This window comes from Tachysurus fulvidraco, chromosome 10, assembly GCF_022655615.1.
Source record: "Tachysurus fulvidraco isolate hzauxx_2018 chromosome 10, HZAU_PFXX_2.0, whole genome shotgun sequence".
Taxonomy (NCBI): Eukaryota; Metazoa; Chordata; class Actinopteri; order Siluriformes; family Bagridae; genus Tachysurus; species Tachysurus fulvidraco.
Window position 1 is genome coordinate 18,611,203 of NC_062527.1, and position 16,635 is coordinate 18,627,837.

The following is a 16,635-nucleotide window of genomic DNA, read 5'->3' on the forward strand; positions in this document are numbered from 1 at the left end:
AATAAATATGTTGTCATGTAAATACTGATTATTCATGTTATAATGTTATTAATTTTTTTATGTAATATACAGTAGATCTAAATTTTAACTCTTCACAACAATATAAATCATTATAGCTGTAAGATGTAAAAGTATTTGAATTGAATGTGAAACGTTTGTGATGCTCCACTGATCTCAGTTCTGCTCTGTAAGATATAAAGGGAAGTGAAACACACACAGTGAGCTGAAACAAAGCCTGAGTGACTGACAGCTGTCCATTCCTGTCTCACCTCTGTGTGTGTGTGTGTGTGTGTGTGTGTGTGTGTGTGTGTGTGTGTGTGTGTGTGTGTGTGTGTGTGTGTGTAGGTGACACCCAGCCCAGTGTGACAGTGCTGCCCCCCTCCAGTGTGGAGCTGCAGCAGGAGAAGGTCACACTCGTGTGTGTGGCCTACAAGGGCTTCCCCTCGGACTGGAAGTTGAGCTGGAAGGTTGACGGCAGCAACTGGAGCTCGGGGGAGAGCCGCAGCGCCGCCGTTCTGAACGCGGACGGCCTCTACAGCTGGAGCAGCACGCTGAGCCTCCACCCGGATCAGTGGAGGAACAAGGTGGTGACCTGTGAGGCCTCCAAAGACAACCAACCTACTGTAGTGAGCACAGTGAACAAAGAGCAGTGCTCAGAGCTGTGAGCTCACACACACTTTACTCAGCTCACCTTCTACTGCTTCACTGTGTGCTACATGTGGCCTTTACTGCTCAAATCATCCACTCTCATCATTTCATTTGTCTTATTAACATGTGAGCTCACACACTCCTCACTTTAACTCAGCTCTTCTTCTTAATTATCACCTAAATATGTGTTAAGTGTGTGGATCGCTGCAATGTCCTGCTTTGAATTATTAATAAAAGCTTTTGAATCAGTAAACACGGCTGTTTTACATTGTTGATTATACACATCATACACAAATCACCAAGGAATCTGTCTCAGTATCTGCTGTAGAACCTGATTATTCATGAGAAAGACACCTGATAATAATAATAATAATAATAATAATAATAATAATAATAATAATAATAATAATAATAATAATAATAATAATAATAATTAACAATAATAACATTGAGAAAAATCAGTAGAAAGTCGCAATTATTAGTAACAAAAATCAGAACAACAGGAATCCTGAACATTATTAAGAGTGTGTTGTGGAGATGCTGTGGGTTATCAGGAAGTGGTGTGATGGGAATTTTGATGGAAGATTGAAAACTCAGGAAAATATGAAAACTTTTAAGAAAATTTTAAGCCCACACACAAAGCATAATATGATTCATAGCCGTCATACTATTTGAAAAAAATTGTAGTAAACTGACCTGGGTGGGGGGCATGGTGGCTTAGTGGGTAGCATGTTCGCCTCACACCTCCAGGGTCGGGGTTCAATTCCCGCCTCCACCTTGTGTGTGCGGAGTTTGCATGTTCTCCCCGTGCCTCAGGGGTTTCCTCCGGGTACTCCGGTTTCCTCCCCCAGTCCAAAGACATGCATAGTAGGTTGATTGACATCTCTGGGAAAAATTGTCCGTAGTGTGTGAATCCTTGAGTGAATGAGTGTGTGTGTGTGTGTGCCCTGCGATGGGTTGGCACTCCGTCCAGGGTGTATCCTGCCTTGATGCCCGATGACGCCTGAGATAGGACAGGCTCCCCGTGACCCGAGGTAGTTCGGATAAAGCGGTAGAAAATGAGTGAGTGAGTGACCTAGGTGGCGCTATACCAGTTTTCCCCTTACCTTTAGATGCTTCCCTTTCTTCACTGGGGTAATATTTTCCAAAACAAATATTTCACAAAAATCCCCAAAGGTCCAAGGAACTGGAATCTGTAAGCCTTTTAATCCAAAACGCTTTGGTCGCCTCGCAAATATTCCGTTTGTGATCCGAAAACTGGAAACAGTAGTGCGCCACCATCTTGTTTTTCGGCTCTAACTTCATTGGGGTGAAGTTAGACATTGGGGCTTTCAAAAATTACACTGATGCGTCATATTTGTAGCCCATGGCCTAACGAATCAAACAAGCCCTCACTTGAGCCAATCGGCGCTTGTATTGCAGAGATAGACGGCTGAGAAGCCAATGATGTCATGACATCATTTTTGGGAACCCTCCTTTAACTGAAAATTGCTCCTTCCAATAGCAATGAAATGGTCTGGGACCTCTACAGCTCTTTAGCCAATAAGGAGACGTTTCCAACGGTATGCAACATGCCACGTCTCCGAGGCCTCAAGCTGCGCAAAAAAGTTGCGCAATGGATTTATTGCGCAATCCTCGACTTTTTCTCACTCACACAGCACAGGGTGTCAGGTTACAGGCCTTTTTTCACAGCAGACTTGTAGACAGAGAGGCTCTGTGTGTTTTAGGCCTTTTAAACTGAGCATGCAGTCTTTTAATTCAAAGTTATACAGTAAACAAGTACACAAGAAACACATGACCGAACGGACATGTCCGTAGAAAAATATTTTTATTGAAGCCATTTTTGGGTCTTTTGACTTGTGGTTATGACCCTCAGTTGTTATTTGGTTCCTAACATGTTCCAGAGAAATAAGATTAATCAGTTTATCAGGTAAACAACTCGGGCGGAAATCAAAACCTTCCATTCTAGCCTCTGTAACTTTGGCCTAGAAGGCCTAGAATCAATCAAATGTTCTTTTTTATTCACATGTTGCTAATGTGACACGCTCATGTCAGTTCCCTTTCGAGGGAACTCGACGCTGCGTCAGTGCTGACGCAGCGTCTCATTCCCCTCTCAGGGAACCGGGTTACATACGTAACCTGGTGTAGTTTCTGCTCCACAACATCAGAAGGATTTCTTTTTTGTACACACAGGTTGCTCAGGTACTTATTCAGTCCCTTGTAATTTCAAGACTGGACTACTGCAGCTCACTGCTGCCAGGTCTACCTATGAATGCAATTCGTCCTCTGCAAATGATCCAAAATGCTGCTGCTTGACTTGTTTTTAACCTGCATAAGTTTTCACATCCCACCCGACTGCTGCACTTCCTCCACTAGCTTCCAGTAGATACACGCATAAGATTCAAAATACTGATGCTTGCCAACAAAGCCAAAAATGGACCAACTCCCTCTTACCTCAAAGCTCTACACTAATATATTTGTTGTTTAACATAAGTCACGTGATCCAGGCCTCCCACTACTAAAAAAAAGCTAGTGTGGATAAATCAATATGATTAAAACATAAAAATACTTAAAGGTGCTGAATCCCTTCCTAAGAGTCATATCCTAGTGAGATCAGTATTTAAAAGACATAATTAAGAAGAAAGGCAACACCTCCACAGTGATAAAGCAAAGAAAAAAAGCATGGCAAAGTATTGCAGACCGCCTGAATGTGTAAGTAGTGCACAATTACACACGCACTGCTCCGCTGAAACATCACAATTACAATCCAAATAGTTAATTCACATCTCCAAAAACGCAGCTGTACTCTGATTATGAAACAGTCGAATTTTTAATTGAAATCCACTGCAAATATGAGTGAAATTTGTAAACTCTATCACACTGTATAAGGCTTTGATAAATGATCGAAGTCTTACATTATTACTACGCTCACTAGTACGGTACGTCTTATGTTTTTCTGTGTGTTCTCCTGCTTTAATTAATGTAAAGCTGCTTTGAAAAAATGAAACAATTGTGAAAAGTGCTATATAAATAAAATAAAATTGAATCGAATAAATAGATGAGCTAATAATAATAAGCACTTTAATTACCGGATAAGCGGTAGAAGATGGATAGATGGATGGATGGATGGACTTTAATTTATATAGCGCCTTTTTAAAGGACCCAAGGTTGCTTGCTCACTGACTCCATTGAAAGTTCTTGTGTGATAAAGAAAGTGCCTCTTTTCGTGTGTGTGTGGTGTGTGTGTGTGTGTGTTTGTGTGTGGTGTGTTTGTGAGATGTAGATTAAACATGACCGGGCCAAAACGGTCCACTTTTTACATCATGGCTGTGTCAAGAATATCACTGTGTTTATGAGGTAGTAATGATGAGATTTTGTGTTGGCAGGTGATTTCTCTGGTGTGTTGCTGAGAGACAGGGGGTCTGGCTGCCAGCCTTTTCTCCTGACACCTTTCACAGAGCCCCAGGAAGCACAGCAGGCCTACAACCATGCCCATGCCAGGACCAGGGCCAGAGTTGAAATGACCTTTGTCCTCCTGAAGGCACGCTTTCACTGCCTTCACAAATTAAGGGTCAGCCCTGTGAGGGTCAGCATGTGACATTACTGTGGCTTGTGCTGTCCTCCACAATGTGGCCTGCCTGAGGAAGGAAAGGGCCCTCAGAGTGCCACCAGCCATGAACCGGGACAATCCGGCAACCTTTCCTGATGCCGACAGTGGTCGCTGCTAAGGGACCAATAAGTGCTGAATTATTTTAGTTAGTATGTGTGCTTCAATTTTGGTTAAAAATGTCCTGCTGTGGCAGAGGAATTTTTGGTGTTTTTGTGTTCAATATATCTTTTTTTTTTAATCGATTTGGCCTCTTATGATGTTTGTGCTGTATAATGTATGTGATACAAGCTTGCAGGGAGGCTACTGCATCCATTTATGTGTTTGTTCAGTTGATGTGTATGATTTCAGTATTATTGTTACATTTATTTCAGTGTGCAGACATGCGGGGTATGTTACATACAGACCTTTGAATGTGTATTTATCCTTTTGTTGTATAATATGCTTTGATTCTGTGCTTTCCATCTTGTAGAGTCATTGTGTGACTTCAGTTTCGAATGGAGCTGATGGTTTACCTGCTTTGTTTTTCCTTATTCAATAAAGGAACATAATGTTACACTTTGTGTTTTTATATTTATATTGAATGTGTATTTTATATGACAGAGTATTAGGGCCACACAGAGGAAGAAGGAAAAAGTCATACATTTATGAGACTGGTTCTTTCTGCAGAAAAGATGCATATTCTATTTACAGTCTTGATACTTATGACAATGCTGATGTGCCAAAAGATTAAGTATGTCCTTGTTTGTGAAACCATACTGAAGAACAATTCCACAAAATGCCCCACAGCCGTCATTTTAACAACTGTCCTCCTCTAAAACAACGGGTTACAATATTATGACTTCATTCTCGAAGTCTGGGAATTTTCTTTTTTCTTTTTTTTTTTTTTTTGCTCTATGGGAATAACTTCTGGTTTCCTGTTTGTGGTGAATGCTGACTGACATAAAGGATGAGATTAAATAGGTCCTGGAACTTCTCCAATAGATTCTGTGGAACTGCTCCACAGAATAAATCTCCATGGTAATTTATACTATAACATCCTACTACCCCTTAATCCATCTTTAGTAGAACCGGATCATGGATAACTTGAGCCAGGATCACCAAGATATCCCGGCTTAATCCTCCCCGCCTCTGCACACCTGTTCCTCAAAGCACCATCGATCTTAATTGCAACAACATATAAAACACTAAAAGTGCACTCTGGCTCGAGGTTTAAACTTTAAACAAAAACATTCTTTTATATCTACTGGGTGAACCTATGTTAATATTTTTTCATTTAATTAATAGAAAAAGCCTAAAATGCATTTATTGTGTGTGTATTATTTCTCCATGGTAAGACAATACATTAGAAAATATAATTACACGTTAACTGGTAACTTATGGTACATATTTTGAGTTATTTGATTATTATGATTTCTGGGAAGCTTCTAAATAAATGTTTTAAAGGTGAACGTCATACTTAACCCTAGACATCAGAATGTCTCTTTCACTATAGTGTTAACTGGAAAATGAAGGGGCTTTATATCAAATAGTTACTGATGGCTTGTGGAAAGAAACTGTTACACAGTCTGGTTGTGAAGGCCCGAATGCTTTGGTACCTTGTTCTAGACGACATCTCTTTAGTTTTATCAACAGTCAGAGACAGGTTGTTGGCTTGACACCAGGCAGTTGGCTGTTGCAACTCCTCTCTGTATGCTGACTCGTCGTTCAGGGGCTAGGGATGGTCTTCCTTGCTGCTACGTTGTTCTGCACCTCAAACTGAGTGTAGAAGTCATTCATCATATCTGGTAGGGAGGCTTCACTATCATAGACAGGGAAAGCGGTCTTGTAGTTCGTGATTGCCTGTATGCCCTGCCACATGCGCTGGGCGTCTCCACTGTCCTGGAAGTGGTGGTGGATTATCTGGGTATGTGCACGCTTTGCTTCTCTGATGGCTCGAGACAGTTTGGCCCTTGCTGTCCTAAGGGCCACCCTGTGCCCTTTTCTGAAGGCTAGGTCTCTAGGCTTCAGCAGTGCTTGCACTTTAGCAGTCATGCACAGCTTCTGGTTGGAGCGTGTGGTGATGGTCTTGGAGACAGTCATGTAATCAATGCACTTGCCGATGTAGCTGGTCACTGATGCAGTGTACTCCTCCCAGTTGACGGAGTCACCGAAGGTTGCAGACTCCCCAAAGATGTTCCATTCAGTGCACTTAAAGCATTCCTGAAGAGCAGGGGTAGCTCCTGCTTGCCAGGTTTTCACCTGCTTCAGAACCAGTTTAGAGCATCTGACGAGTGGTCTGTATGCTGGAATTAGCATAACATAGATGTGGTCTGAGTAGCCGAGGTGTGGGCGGGGCTAAGCATGATACGAGCCGGGAATGTTTGTGTAAACAAAATCATGCATGTTTTCCCCTCTTGTTGCAAAATCCACATACGGATGGAATTTAGGGAGCACTGGTTTGAGATTTGCATGATTAAAATATCAGGTGATGATAAACCATCTGTTGGAACATTCTGCAGTTCACTAATAATACTTCCGTGTGCTACTGCAGCACTATATTCTACAAAATTACTGATTTAGGTGAAAAATCATTAAAAATTTTGAAAGAAAAAATGGATTCAGTATTGACTTCTACTTGTTAGTAATTAAAAATCGTGCAATATCACTGAGAATAATTGGTCAGATTTTACATCATGAATATGTGACGATTCTCAGTCATCCAAATTAGGTTGTCTGGAGGTTCACTCATGCTATCTTGTTAGCTCAAAACGTTTCACTATTTATCCAAGCAGTTCCATCAGTCTGAGGAACAATAGTATAGAATCAGAAAACAGAGTTTATCTTAAAGTAATGGGTGTTATGGACTGTGTTCAGTGTGTTGTGATGATTGAGAGATGTCTAATGTGAGTTGTGAGTTAGTGTGATGTGGTTCTTCTCCTCCACAGAGTGTCATTGTGTCGTATCACATCCTCCAACTCAGCACCTGCAGTCGCTCCCAGCTGCAGCAGTTCAGTCTCTCTACAATCTGACTGAAGGAGGTTTTTGTACGACTCTATAACACTGTGTGAACCAGTAGCCAGTGATGCTGTGCCAACTCTGACAGTAGTAATCTCCTGCATCTTCAGTCTGGACTCCACTGATGGTCAGAGTGAAATCAGATCCAGATCCACTGCCACTGAAACGAGCTGGAAAATCTGACTGTCTCTGATTTACATATTTAATCAGGAGTTTAGGAGCTTCTCCAGGTTTCTGCTGATACCAGAATAAGTAGTTACCACCATGCACTGCCTGACTGGTTTTACAGTTGATGGTGACTGTTTCTCCTGGAAGAACAGATTTCACTGCAGGAGTCTGAGTTACTGTGACTTGACCTCTGCATTCTGAAAAATACACAATAACGCAGCATGAAACTGAAATATTCTAATAGACACAATAAGTGTATTAGTATGAACAGATGATTGTAGAGATAAAATATGAAGCAGTGTCTGACCTTGAGTCCAGAGGATCAGTGTCCAGATGAAGACGGGGATCAAAGTCATGGTAGCTGTGGGTGAAGTTGCTGTAGCAGCAGCTCTCAGTCATGAAGTGTTAAAGTCACAGCACTATAAACACTCCCAGAGCACTGAAGCATGAAAAATGAATGCAAAAATAAAAAATAACGTTTTCACTACAGACAACACACGACAGAACTGAAACCAGTAGGATGACAAAAAAGTTCTCAGAATTTGTACTTAAGGTGCTTTCCTTGTTCAATGAAGCATTAAAATATAGATTCAATATGATTCACTGCAAGATTACAGTGAAGTAATTTTCAATGTGAACAATTACTGACTGTCAAAAGTGACGTTTTAATTTTTTTTTAAATGTCAAAGAAAGTGTTTTATGATTTTATGATTTTTTTAATTGTTGCTGTTGAACAAAGGTTTAATATTGTAAACATAACATGCTACAGATAAATTATCTTACAAATGAAATGTTATACCTTCCCAAATTGACAGAAAAAACAAGACCCAGAGAGAAAATGATCGATTGATACATAACAAGCTCGCTAGCAGCACTCGTGGAGTCAGATTAATCAGGAAGTAAAGCTCCAAAGATGGCTAAAATGCCTCCTTTTGGGAGCTGCATCTCTCTTGGGTGCTGGAGTTCACCTCAGTGTGAGGCTGGTGTTGTCTGAAAGCCAATGAGAAACTATTTTTAACCTGCCTGTAAAAGCATATACTGTGTTGGTATTGGTATCTGTGATCTGAAGCTATCTGTCACTATCTGTGATTGCTGGTAATATTTCATGCTATAGATATAGACTGTATTTGAACTGTCATTGTTTTGCTCTCTTTGCTGCTATTGTTTTATCTTAGTGCAGCTTTTGATACCATTGACCATGCTGTTCTATTTGATAGGATAGAACATGTTGTCGGTGTTAAAGGGACAGCCGTCTCCTGGCTCAGGTCTTATTTGACGGATCGCTATCAGTTAGTAGATCTAAATGGTCACTAGTCTAAACAAACTAAGGTAACATTTGGTGTTTCGCAAGGTTCTGTTTTATACAGTATATATTTATAATCCCACACACCCCTCACACACACTCTTCTCCCTCCTTAGTCCTTAGCTCTGTGTTGTTCTATGTAGTTTAAATGTCCAGCTAATCTGTCAGAGTTAGAATACTTGGCTAAGGAAGAATAGCAAAATATCACTAAATTAAGATAAAACACTAAATTGATTGACTCTTGCCTTACAAGATTGAATGCAGTGATAAAATCTAAAGGTGCTTCAACTAAGTGTTAGTTTAGAGATGTGCACACTCATGACCTCTGTTTTTCACACACTCTGTTTTTCACTTACTTTTTTGCAATTTCACAATAAAAGTAAAAAAAAAAGCTCTGACATTAATCTTGGTTTAATCTACCTATGGGGGTCACAGTCCAGTGACTTTTGTGCCGGTCCCAAGCCCGGATAAATAGAGAGGGTTGCGTCAGGAAGGGCGTCCGGCCTAAAACATTGCCAAATTTAATCATGCGAACCGTCAATATGAATTTCATACCATATAGGTCGAGGCCCGGGTTAACAACAACTGCCATCGGTGCCGTTGACCTTCAGGACGCTGGTGGAAATTGGGCTACTGTTGGTTGAAGAAGTAGAGGAGGGAGGAGAGTGCACAGACAGAGAGAGAAGAGGAAAGGTAAGAGTGTAGGACTGAGAATAGGAACTCTGAATGTTATTATGACAGGGAAAAGTAGAGAGCTGGCTGATATGATGGAGAAAATGAAGGTGGAAATACTGTGTGTACAGGAGACCAGTGGAAGGGTAGCAAGGCTCGTAAAATACAGTAGGAGCAGGATTCAAGCTGTTTTATTATGGTGTGGATAGTAAGAGAAATGGGGTAGGTGTGGTCCTGAAGGAGAAGTTTGTGTGGAATGTTCTGGATTTGAAGAGAGTGTCAGACAGGGTGATGAGCCTGAAGTTAGAGTTTGAAGGGGTGATGTTGAATGTTGTTAGTGGTTATGTCCCACAGGTAGGTTGTGAGTTAGAGGAGAAATGGAGATTCTGGAGTGAATTAGATGAGGTGATGGAGAGTATTCCCACGGGTGAGAGAGTGGTGATAGGAGCAGATTTTAATGGACATGTTGGTGAGGGGAACACAGGTGATGAGGGGGTGATAGGCAAGTTTGTAGATAAGGAAAGAAATCTTGAAGGACAGATGGTAGTGGACTTTGCTAAGAGGATTGACATGGCTGTGGTTAACACTTATTTTCAGAAGAGGGAGGAACATAGAGTGTTTTACGAGAGTGGAGGTAGGAGAACACAGGTAGACTACATCCTATGTAGAAGAGGCAATCTGAAAGAGATTAGTGACTGTAAAGTGGTAGTGGGAGAGAGTGTAGCCAGACAGCATAGGATGGTGGTGTGTAGGATGACTCTGATGGTCTGTAAGAGGAAGAAGTCAAAGATAGAGAAAAAAACTAAGTGGTGGAAGCTGAAAAAGGAGGAATGTTGTGAGAAATTCAGACAGAAGTTGAGGCAGGCTCTGGGTGGTCAGGTAGTGCTGCCAGATGACTGGAAAACTACAGCAGAAGTGATCAGGGAGACAGGGAGAAAGGTGCTGGGTGTGTCATCTGGAAGGAGGTGTTGTAAAAAATCTTAGTAGAAATAATTAAAATATTATTCCTTACAATACTATAACCAAAGTAAAGTATTAGGCCTTGCAAAATATTACAATTGCTGTCATAAGACATATGTAGGTGATGTTGTAGGCCAAAGATGTTTATTGTAACCAGATTCGGGGCTGTCAGGCCTAGTCAGTCTGAGCACATTTGTAATAACAAATTGTTATGGAAAATGAAGAAGACCATGTTTCTCAGACCTTGGTCCATAGCAACAATATGTTATGTAGAATGGAAAAAACAGTGGTCCACAGACCTAGGCCCTGAGAACTAAAGGGAGGAAAATCCATAAATGGGCATGTGGTGCTCATAAACTTGTTGTGCAGACTGAAGAAGGCCCAGGTGTTTACTCTGAGGTCATGAAAAATAAGGGGAGGAAAATCCATAAATGGGCATATGGGTGAAAGGTAATGGGAAATAAGGGGAAATTGGGTCAGTGTATTTAGAAAACATAGGAGGTAATGCCGGTAAATAAGGTGATATGGCACCTGGGCTCCTAGGAGCGCCAGGGTATATATTGAGAAGATATCTGAGGTTTTTTTGGCTCTTCGGGGGCGAAGGTGCGTGGGTGTGTGGGGGTGTGTGTGCGCGCGCGGGCGCGTGCCCATGTCCGCGGGTCAAGGTGGGTGTTTTTATTTTTGCAAGGACGTCGCGAGAGTTCTTGTTTTTCTTGATTGATTTTGAATGACATGCTCCTTTTGGGGGTTTTCATTTGTTACTTTTAATTTGGCAACTTTGTTACTTTTAATTTGGCAAATTTGTTACTTTTACATCCAGGTCTGAGGAGTTTTCTCAGTATTTTTGTAGTAATTATAGAGTTAACAGTTAAGTTTAACTAAAACAGTCTTTAGTAACCAAAAAGTCTAAGTGTGGAGATCACCCTGTGATGTGTCGACTTGGAGACCGGCTCTGAGTTCCGACAGAGGAAAGGAGATAAGGAGACTTGGTGGTGGAATGCGGAAGTTCAGGATAGTATCCAGAGGAAGGGATTAGCAAGAAGAAATGGTATATGGACAGGACTGAAGAGAATAGGCAGGAATACAAGGAGTTACAGTGCAGAGGGAGGTGTCTAAGGCCAAGCAAAAGGCATATGACGAGTTGTACACTAGGTTAGACACTAGAGATGGAGAGAAGGACTTGTACAGGTTAGTTAGGCAGAGGGATCGAGATGGGAAGAATGTGCAGCAAGTTAGAATTATTAAGGATAGAGATGAAAGGGTGCTCACAAGTGAGGAGAGTGTACAGAGGAGATGGAAGGAATACTTTGAGGAGCTGATGAATGAGGAAAATGAGAGGGAAAAAAGAGTAGAAAGGATGGAACAGGAAGTAGATAAGATTAGAAAGGATGAAGTCAGAAAGGCTTTGAAGAGGATGAAAAGTGGAAAGGCAGCTGGTCCTGACGACATCCCGATAGAGGTCTGGAAGTGTCTAGGAGAGGCAGCAGTGGAATTTTTAACTAGTTTGTTCAACAGGGTTTTAGAGAGTGAGAGGATGCCTGAGGAATGGAGAAGGAGTGTGTTAGTGCCGATCTTTAAGAATAAGGGTGACGTGCAGAGTTGCAGCAACTATGGGGTTATAAAGTTGATGAGCCATACAATGAAGCTGTGGGAAAGAGTAGTGGAAGCTAGGTTAAAGAAGGTGGTGGAAATTTGTGAGCAGCAGTATGGCTTCATGCCCAGAAACAGCACAACAGATGCAATTTTTGCTCTGAGAATGTTGATGGAGAAGTATAGGGATGGTCAGAGGGAGTTGCACTGTGTGTTTGTAGACTTAGACAAAGCGTATGACAGGGTGCCAAGAGAAGAGCTTCCTGTTTGCTATAGTGATGGACCAGTTGTCAGAAGAGGACAGATAGGAGTCTCCTTGGACGATAATGTTTGCAGATGACATTATGATCTGTAGTGAGAGCAGGGAGCAGGTGGAGGAAAACCTGGAGAGGTGGAGGTTTGCGCTGGAGAGAAGAGGAATGAAAGTCAGTCGTAGTAAGGGAGGGAAGTGGAACAGTAAAGTTACAGGGTGAAGAGGTGAAGAAGGATTTTAAGTACTTGGGGTCAACAGTACAGAGTAATGGAGAGAGTGGGAAAGAAGTAAAGAAGCGAGTGTAGACAGGTTGGAGTGGGTGGAGAAAGGTGTCAGGAGTTCTGTGTGATAGGAAAATATCAGCAAGAATCAAGGGGAAGGTGTACAGGACAGTGGTGAGACCGGCCATGCTGTATGGTTTAGAGACAGTGTCACTGAAGAAAAGACAGGAGTCAGAGCTAGAGGTAGCCGAGCTGAATATGTTTAGGTTCTCTTTGGGAGTGACAAGATTGGACAGAATTAGGAACGAGTACATCAGAGGGACAGCTCATGTTGGACGTTTGGGGGACAAAGTTAGGGAGGCCAGATTAAGATGGTTTGGTGAATATATTAGTAGGAGAATGTTGGATATGGAGCTGCCAGGCAGGAGGCAAAGAGGAAGGCCAAAGAGGACGTATATGGATGTAATTAATGAGGATATGAAGCTAGTGGGTGCAAATGTTGAGGATGCAGAAGATAGGGATAGGTGGAGAGAGATGATTCGCTGTGGCGACCCCTGAAGGGAAAAGCCGAAAGAAGAAAAAGATCAATCTTGTATTCATTTGGTTTGGTTTGGTCTAAGACAGATATATCAGACCTGTGATCAAGATTTTTTTCAGAAAAATGAAAAAACTATTGTGTCAAAAGACTGATAAAGACCTTCAGTTCTAATCATAAATCTGTCTGCTTTGAATGTATTTGATGGAAAAAAACAAAATAAATACTCAGCTTTCATATATTCATGATTATTGAGAGATCTCTAATGTGAGTTGTGAGTTAGTGTGATGTGGTTCTTCTCCTCCACAGAGTGTCATTGTGTCGTATCACATCCTCCAACTCAGCACCTGCAGTCGCTCCCAGCTGCAGCAGTTCAGTCTCTCTACAATCTGACTGAGGGAGGTTTTTGTACGACTCTATAACACTGTGTGAACCAGTAGCCAGTGATTGAATGGTAACTCTGACAGTAGTAATCTCCTGCATCTTCAGTCTGGACTCCACTGATGGTCAGAGTGAAATCAGATCCAGATCCACTGCCACTGAAACGAGCTGGAAAATCTGACTGTCTCTGATTTGCGAGCTTAATCAAGAATTTAGGAGCTTCTCCAGGTTTCTGCTGATACCAGAATAAGTAGTTACCACCATGCACTGCCTGACTGGTTTTACAGTTGATGGTGACTGTTTCTCCTGGAAGAACAGATTTCACTGCAGGAGTCTGAGTTACTGTGACTTGACCTCTGCATTCTGAAAAATACACAATAACGCAGCATGAAACTGAAATATTCTAATAGACACAATAAGTGTATTAGTATGAACAGATGATTGTAGAGATAAAATATGAAGCAGTGTCTGACCTTGAGTCCAGAGGATCAGTGTCCAGATGAAGACGGGGATCAAAGTCATGGTAGCTGTGGGTGAAGTTGCTGTAGCAGCAGCTCTCAGTCATGAAGTGTTAAAGTCACAGCACTATAAACACTCCCAGATCACTGAAGCATGTGCTGCCAATGCAAAGTGTCCTCTAAGTATGGAAACACCTTTACCACATTTCCCCAATCTTACTGTCATTCTCACACTACTACAGAGTTATTGTGTGGATTTTACTTGTGGAATCAGATGGAGATTATATTCAGCTGCAGTTTGGTTGGATGACTTTATCAGAATTGTGTTCTGTTGTATGATGTGCAGATAAACTACTGCATCTGCTGTACAGCCGTTACAATGAATGACCAAATATCACCATGTTCAGTATGATAGAGATCACATTCACATTAACCTAATTGTGTGTGTGTGTGTGTTCTCCAGCTGGTCCGGTGGTGAAGCCCTCCATGTCTCTGCTCCGTCCTTCTTCTCTGCAGCTCTCTGATGGAACAGCCTCGCTGCTCTGCCTGCTCTCTGCCTATTCTCCACAGGGGGCGCTGCCGAGCTGGACCGTGGACGGTGCCGAGGTGAACGAGGGGGTTCTGACCAGCACAGAAGAACAGAAGGACGGCATCTACAGCCGCAGCAGCACCCTGACCCTCAGTAAAGAGCGCTGGGAAGAGGCCGAGGTGTTCGGCTGTACCGTCTCCCACCACGACACCACTCAGGTCGCCTCGTTCAGAAAGAGCCGCTGTGAAATCCACTAGAATTCAAGTGTACACTTTAAACCATGCTTAGTAGTCTGAGGTGATGTCAGTGTGTAGCTCTGCTGAAATAAAGCTTCTATGTAGAAAGCAGGTCTCCTTCTTCATGAGTGAAGTGTCTTTGTCAGTGATTTGGAACAGCACCTTTAACAGTAGGTCGAGTTCAGCACTGTGTGTTGTGCTTGAGTGAGTTTGGCTGAAGAACCATGAACATCTGCTGAAAGTGGTGATCTATTCTGAGTCTCAGAGATGTTCATGCAAATGTGTGTGTGTGTGTGTGTGTGTGTGTGTGTGTGTGTTAGGGGTGTGCAAAGCAGCCGGTATTTGAATCTGTATTTGTATTTGTTGGGGGGGGGGGGGGGTTGTATTCAAGTAAAATTCAAAATAGCCATAAAAATCCCTTTTTGTGTGTGTGTGTGTGTGTGTTACGCTTCTAATTTACATTATAGTGTAAGTATTCTTTAATTATATTCATAATAATAATTACGGAGATGCAATATTGGTTGATGTTTTTGAGCATGTAACAAGGAATGTCATTGAAAAGAAAATAACATAACAGCCATTACCTCATCCATGGTTAAACCAACAACTAATAAAATACCATTGTGAACATTATGAACCCCACCACCACCCGTCCTTGTTGGAGGACGCTGAACAGACAGAATAAAAACAAATAATACTTCAAAGAACTTTTCTTCTTCTGCAAGAACTTCTCTCTAATGCACAGAATTCCAAGAAGTAAACTTTATCAACCCCTGACTGGGAGATCTGGCAGAACAAAAGTTGTTTTCTATATAGTACTAAAAGATACAGCCCTGCTATTGTCTGCCAAAAAAAGACACAGAGGTTTTTTTTTTTAACGTTTTTAATTCTTTTTTTCTATTATTTTATTTTTCATTAAAAAAGTTTTCTTTTATGTTAACCATAACTCCACACACACAATGCAGGAATCGAACCCCGGAGGTGTGAGGCGAACGTGCTAACCACTAAGACATCTTGCTGTCTGTAACTTAAACGTACCATATAACTCCCACAAGTACATACAATTCGACTACATAAGCATTGTTTTAACCTTTATAACCGAACGTTAACGTTACTCTGTCAACAGCCTATTGTCGAATTACCGAGCTAACAGAACGTAAACAGAGCGAACACGAGAGCACCCGACCTCAGACGTCAATAATGCAGCGTAATGGAATAATCTCCCGATCAAACTCCGCTTCCCGAAGGTTATAAACTGTCTCCGTGTGTGTGTGTGTGTGTGTGTGTGTGTGTGTGTGTGTGTGTGTGTGTGTGTGTGTGTGTGTGTGTGTGTGTGTGTGCGTGCGTGTGTGCGTGTGTATGATGTGTGTGCGTGCGTGTGTGTGTGTGTATGATGTGTATGTGTGTGTATGTGTGTGTATGATGTGTATGTGTGTGTGCGTGCTTGTGTGTGTGTGTGTGTATGATGTGTGTGCGTGCGTGTGTGTGCGTGCGTGTGTGTGTGTGACTCAGTAAATCTGCCTCTTTATGTAGTGAGGAGGATCACTTTCACTTCTTCTTTCACTGATTGGTCAGAATTTGAATGTTTGAATGGAGTTGGGGATTTTTTTGAAGATTGACAGTGACTCAGGTTTTCAGTCAGAGAGAGAAAGTTAAATCCTCCACACAGAATAACGGAATAACAGTGAAAATTACAAAATTATAATAAATTATTGAATGCTTAATATATGTACTCACATATAATAATAAACACCATCGTTCATGATATATTTTTTCCACACTCCCATCATGTCATATCAGACTGCTAGAGCCTTTAGACAGTTTAATCAACAAAGGATTAGTTTTGCTTTTAATTGTTAAGAAAATTGTCAGGTTTCAGATTCTTAGTTTAAACATATTGCACCTTTCAAGGTTATAACATGCTGTTTGTTCCCTCAGTTAGCTTTAATAAATAACAGTGTTGTATAAAGTACTAGAAAGCAATATTTGAGTAAAAGTTTCGTACTAGAAAAAGACTTTGGTAGAAGTGAAAGTTGCCTTTTAGAATATTACTCAAGTAAAAGTCTTGAAGTATCTG

General features: G+C 41.5%; 3 gene segments (V, D, J or C); 2 read left to right on the forward strand and 1 right to left on the reverse strand.

Annotated features, from left to right (window-relative positions):
* The window catches only part of LOC113657303, a 117,127-nt gene extending 116,226 nt beyond the window's left edge, over window positions 1-901 (forward strand). Inside the window, 1 exon segment of the V gene segment in view lies at window positions 346-901. Within this exon segment, the coding sequence occupies window positions 346-665 (320 nt within the window).
* Window positions 902-12,961: 12,060 nt separating this feature from the next.
* LOC125145752 lies at window positions 12,962-14,257 on the reverse strand. The segment is given in 2 exon segments: window positions 12,962-13,698; window positions 13,809-14,257. Coding segments are annotated over 2 exon segments (411 nt in total).
* Window positions 14,021-14,666, forward strand: LOC125145755. The segment is given in 2 exon segments: window positions 14,021-14,094; window positions 14,257-14,666. A coding segment is annotated over 1 exon segment (300 nt).
* The last annotated feature ends 1,969 nt before the right edge of the window (window positions 14,667-16,635 follow it).